Here is a 6,122-nt window from a genome sequence, read left to right on the forward strand (position 1 = left end):
GGGTGTTAAAAAAACATTGACTGCTTAGCTGCTGCTCTTGCCACTGTAGTAGGACGCGGGCCTGACGACGCTGTTGTCACCAACAGAAGGCTTGGATGGGGCAGGAGGGGCGAGCTGTAAATAAGCAAAAACACGACATGAGCGAGGCGCATTGTACAAGCGATTTGCGCGGCGGGTTATTGTTTGTGGAATATATCAACAATTTCACCACCGCAGTAGTCGGGCAAAAAAGTACATGCATTTTCTTGCCCTACTGCTGCGAGCACTTTTACCAGCCCATACCAGCACATACCTGGACGACACAATGATTCTAGTAGAAGAAAGAAATACTCGTCTCTTCGAAACGTTGGGTTTCAGATTACTATTCTCGATTGCAGTTGCCTACCCCCACAAAAAGGCAGACTTCTGCGAAATGTTCACCTTTGATTTAGACTAAACGCTCACATCCCACGTGAAGTCGTATCATAACAACGGATAACATTTGAGAAGGTCCTTGTACGGAGACTTGCCCGTTCACGCCAGATAACAGAAAAAAAAATACACGTAAGACACTAGACTAGGAAGCTTTAGCTGGGTGTAAGCGCATACACAGTGCAACAGATGATTCATGAGGCGAGCACAAATCGCTTGAGCATCTATCACGCAGCCTAGCAACGAATCACAAATAAATTGGCATAAAACTTGAAAATCAAAAGAAACGGAACAATGTTTCTGCAGAATGATTCAAGCTGCGCTTCGAATACAATAAATGGCATTGCACCCTCCGAAGTAAAACTTGCTAAGGTTGTTTATGACAAGGAAAGGCCTTCTTTAGGGCTGGGAACCCTTGAATGAAACACTATAACGGTAGTGCAAGCCCAAGTAGCCGCCTTGCAAGCAATGGCCGTCGAGCGAAAGCTGCCTTTGAACATGATCTCACCTGCTGCTGGTGGACGGGAGCCTCGTGCTTGGGCTCTGGTACCACAGCCGGACGCTGAAGCTCGGGCTGGGCCTGGACGGGGGGTGAGGCGACGGGCACGCTTTCAGGGCCAGCTTGGCCAACGTGACGGTTCAGGTAGTAGAAGCTCTCAGCCTGGACGCAGGGTGCGGTGCCGGGAGGAACGGTGCAGGTGAAAGTCTGCTGGTCGAACAGGGTTCCGTTGGGGCACACGAAGCTGTACTGCATAGTGGCCAACTGCAGGAAGAGAAACGAGAACAGAAATTTCAAGCAACAGCGTACGGAATCGTAGAAGTGCATGCTTATGCAGGTCATTTGGCACAGAGCCCGTAAGGCAAATTCTGACAGCTCACTCACGTTAATTGAACTGAAGGGTACATATGTGCAATTATCTAGCAAACAAGTGAAAGCAGAGTACGATAATTCATCCAAGTTTCTACGTTAGGTCTGTGCAAAATTTTTTACCAGTTGCAGGTGAGAGCCTCACCAAACACATTTTTTTTCACTCTCAGTGAAAACTGGCGTTGTACCGATACAACACGTCAACGCATGTGAACATCGAGTGTCGGCTCATAGAATTTCTCCAGCATAGCGCCCATACGTGTAAATATTGGAAGTCATACGTGTAAATATTGGAAGTATGGGGCACCATGGTCCGCTGGACCTTAATGGGATAAACCCACCATGGGCTAATCTACGTAACTACGCATGAGATGCATTGGAAAACTTATCTACCGTGAACGGCCAACGCGGTCAACTAAAGTGCTCACCTGTCCATCGCTCAGAACCATTGGGTTGCAGACGTGGAAGATCTTGCAGTCGTTGCCGATGTCAGCGTAGTAGCCAAGCTCGCGGTCTGCGCAGCTGAAGGAGATGTCGATCTTGCGAACGATGCCATCCGCTCCGGCGGGAAGACCCAGGTAGCGAGACTCCGGGGACTCTGCCTGAACTGGACCCTGCTCCTAATCGTGCGTATTGGAGCAGTTGAAGCATCGATTTAAGGCCAGCATTCACTGCGACGTGTGCGTCAGCAGAATATGCCTGGCGCGCTACCACATCGAGATTGTGCGTGGACGCTGGGCTACGGCAATCTAATACACGTGGTATACTTGGCGCCTGACGCAACCTCGCAGACCCGATCTGGGACGATGTAAGTGTTCCAGAGACGCATTGTTTTATCGTGAGTGCACTTATTTGTAGATACGATTTCGTGGCTAATGAGCGAGCAGTGCACCATAACCTAAATTTACACCTTATATTCATCTTTAACTAGAACCTTCTTGCAGATCCTGGTGAGCGGAGCAACGTAAAATTGGCACCCAGCTCGGACCACACTGCATTTACCTGAAACGCTACTTTTCTTATTTTTTTTATGTCGGATATAACTGTCGGATCCCCTCGTCTAAAGAAAGTCCCAGTCGTCTATTTGTTTACCCGCCTTAGGGCGAGGAATTTTAAGTCGCTTACAATCAATGTCCATATCTCCAATGATGAACTGTCGCTCTTTGCCATGAAATGCCCCTTGCGCCACAAGACATCAAACATCATCAAAGAAAGTCCCGTTAACGCACGTGTGCAAAAGAAGAGGTCGCAGGTAGTCCGGTTAGAACGCCTCGAAATAGTGAATAATCAAGCATGCTCAATTGTTATAGAGGGTGTACTTACGATAGGCTGAGCAGCCACGGCGCAGAGGACGAACGCAATGACGGCAACTGCAATCAGGCCAGAGACACAAAAGATAAACGTCTGGCAGCACCAACTCGGGTTCTTGTCTGCTAGATACGAGAACATCAGTCGATTTCACTGAATAAGGGTGTTTCTTCGGTTACGCTACCAGTGTACAGCCAGTGTTGGTCTTTGCCTAGTACAGCAATTACGCAGTCCTGTTTGACTGTTCGATCCATTTTTCTAAATTGCCTCTTTGCTCGACCCATAAGTGAGCGAAACAAAAAACGCTCAGTTGAAGCGCCTTATATGCCTGCCCCGGGAACTCCTTATTGCGGAGTTTGTGGAAAATGGTTTGAATTTCCCGGATACTTTTAAAACATGACATGTTAGAGTCGCATCCGAGGTGAATAATATCCTGACGCCTTCGGCTGACATCCTCGTAAGAAAAAAATTATTCACTCACCGGTCTTCATGGTAGCAGGTAAGTCTGAAAAAGAAGAAAAAAGAATGAAGGTTATATATGTAAAAATGAATATAAAAAGCCGAGCAAACCATGCTTATCTCGTAACATCTGAATGTTTAGGACGCATAAAAAAGAGGCTCCTTTTTTTATCTCAGCTCTATAAGTGGAGAATGTTCAAAAGAACGCAGGTGCGTAGGGACTCACCGACATTAAGTTCCCTGCACAAAGAGAATTTTAGGTACTACAAATTTGACTTATGTAACGAGGGTAATCAGAACAGGAGCAAGTTGGCAAAACGCTACTCGGACAGAAACATTGCAATGAGGCATACGTACTAGGATCTGAAGACAATGCTTTCAGTACAATTTGTAAACAAAGGTATTGTCGCCACTGTGCCTTATCGATTGATTGACAATTCACGCGGTGTTCATTTCTTATTTTAGTCAATTCCGCACAACTCATTGTAGCAAGAAAGAGAGACTTCACTCACCTGGAGTACAAAAAATCCACTCAGCGGCACTGTTCGCTTTTTCGTGAACGTATGACGCGCCCCGGAACCAGGACCCTCCTTAAGTACTCTCACAAGGGGAGTGGACCTGTGAGACTATTCGTTCCCTCTCTCTCAGAACAGAAGAGAATACAATTGTTTGCTTTAGGAAGGAGGAGGATGCTTGCTTGCTTGCTAGCCTTCTTCTAGAATCTTCCCTACCATTTACTTCTTGACATACTTTTCCTCTTTGATCCCTGCCCCGCAGCTGTGGTCCAAACGAAGACCACAAACTTAGCTCTCGTCCCCCACGTCACTTACCGAACCCTTCCTCCTTTACTATTCTGTTTTATTCTTGCCCATGGTCGTGCTCACAAAGGAAAAGCAGAGGGTTCTGAGGGGCAGCCCTCGTCAGCGGGCCGTTAAACGGAAGGCAGAGCGCTGCACAGTGGAATGGGCTTAGGGAGAAAGTCGCCCAATTTAGCATTTTTTTAGCCGTCCAAGTGACATTTCAATCTCCTTAGAGTTCAACAATTTTTTTGTGGGACTTTCAAACATTGAAGTACGCCACGTCACTGTTTCTAGCTTTAGGAAGCCTCCCAAGTATGATCAGCATTGCAAAAAAAAAAAAAGAGGTGCCAGTTTCTGCTGACGTTTAAAGACCCGTGACGCCCTCTGAAACACGAAAAAATAAGAGCACAACGTGCCTTTCGTAGGAGCAAACTTTTATTTGAAGTTTTTCAATACATATAACGTGCCGAGATAATTCTAACCCTCTCATTTTATGTTAAGAGGTCGACCGTGACAGTTTTCCCCTCGGGACCTCCGAATGTACAATTATGTCTACCTTGTTGTATTTTTTGTTAAAAGTAAGCGTTGAACATCCCAAATATAGAAGTATGCCACCACCACAAGGTCATCCCAACCATAATGGAGGTTTCATCAGAAAAACTCTCTAGTTTTCAGCTGCAACTGAACATTTTGTTGCGCAAGCGAATTCGCTCTCTGCTGGTCTATATGTGAATACACCGGTACCTTCCTAAAGCGGCCAAAGCGTGGCGTGCGGAAAATTTACGTAGGCTACGTGTTTCTCTGCTCAACACTATAAAATGTCTTTGGAAAGTATTTTCGTACTCCTACTGCTGACTTGCCCCACCACCACAGAAACCCGATTCAAAATATCGTTTAAAAATAAGTCGTTCATCATTCAAAAAACTTTAAATTAACCTGAAAAAGTTGCCATCATTCAGTGGAGACTTTTTTTGTAAGAATGGCAACTTCATCAAAACAATGCTAACTGCACAGACGCTGCACGATCAGGTAAAGACTATGGGATGCTGGTGAGGTTGGAGCTGTGGCGTTTACAAGATATGCGTTTTCTCGTTCTTATAGCTTACGTGAGCTAAGTATATTGTTCTGTTTCATATATATCGTATATTTTCAGCTGTGCTATACTCGATTGCAACGCCCGAAACTTCGGCGGACAAGTAGATGTCGAATCTTCTGTGGATATCTAGAAAGGGTTGAAAGGAAACAAAAAAAAAAAAAGAGTAGGAAAGGCGTCTCAACTAACCGTCCCCTCCACCACTACTTTGCTCATTAGAACAATTTTGCTTGCCGGGGTTCTCGCTGTTGTTTGTTTTTTTTTTACTAGGCGAAGTAGTACCTGCCTGGTCGACCACTTTCGAGAAGCGCTTTTCGGAAGGGTCCCGTGTGCTGCCTGTGCTGTGTTCAACTGATGACTCATTCCAAGCGCTTTGACGACGACGCTGAATGCTTCTGGGCTCTGTCTGCCCGCTTCTGCAGAAGCTCGTCCTGTTGACAAGAGAGGCAGCGGAAGGCAAAGGCTTCCTATAGCAGAACGCACTGACGAGAAGGCTGGGTCTGGCTGGCATTACTTGCGTCCGGCGCTTTCTGGACAGAGGAGGGATCAGTCGCAGGTTCGCCGAACAGACCAATTTGACCATTGTGCTGGCGCCGAAGCTCGTTCAAAGCGCGCGTTGCTGTAGCGGGAAAAAAAATTTCAGCCGCCCTCTCCTTTCCCCGCGCCACCATCCGTACTTGCTATGCAGGGAAGGGCGCACCAGGGAAGAACAGAAAGTCAAAAGGCTAATTCAAAATGTAGACGGACTTCGACCAGAAAAAAAAAACGATAGCTATGTGGATCTGTCAGAATATTCGACACTGTTTTCAATCTACTTAACATTCTACGGTGAAAATGCACGAAAAGCAATTGAGCAAATGATTATTTTTTATCCAAATCCGTAAACACTGCAGAGCCCAGTAAACTGAATGTGGTCGTACGTAATCGGGGGAGGGTGATGATACCCAAGGTTGGCGCTGGTCAAGTCTTTCTCTCAAAGCGCGTCGATGTGAAAAGTGGGCAGATTTTACTTCAGTCTTCTCCAGTTGCATAAGTCGTAAACCTGTTAGCGGTGGAGGAAATCTTGTATTGAGTTGCTGAAAGGCAACGACACGAAAAAATAATAATAATACGGAAGTCTGCTAAAAAGAACTGCTCAAAGTGTCACAAGTTTGCGATAGTGACTTCTTGCCGCTATTAAATT

The 6,122-nt window shown here is 46.1% G+C and overlaps 1 protein-coding gene across 1 annotated transcript; it reads right to left on the reverse strand.

The window, feature by feature from the left end:
• LOC142768230 (uncharacterized) lies at positions 1-3,078 on the reverse strand. The gene is made up of 5 exons (XM_075870178.1): positions 3,069-3,078; positions 2,603-2,649; positions 1,708-1,899; positions 920-1,174; positions 1-114 (listed from the first exon to the last, which is right to left on the reverse strand). Exons 1-5 carry the CDS (start codon positions 3,076-3,078, stop codon positions 25-27), a joined length of 594 nt encoding a protein of 197 aa, XP_075726293.1. The 3' UTR covers positions 1-24.
• Positions 3,079-6,122: the final 3,044 nt, after the last annotated feature.

This window comes from Rhipicephalus microplus, chromosome 8, assembly GCF_043290135.1.
Source record: "Rhipicephalus microplus isolate Deutch F79 chromosome 8, USDA_Rmic, whole genome shotgun sequence".
In the NCBI taxonomy this organism is placed as follows: Eukaryota; Metazoa; Arthropoda; class Arachnida; order Ixodida; family Ixodidae; genus Rhipicephalus; species Rhipicephalus microplus.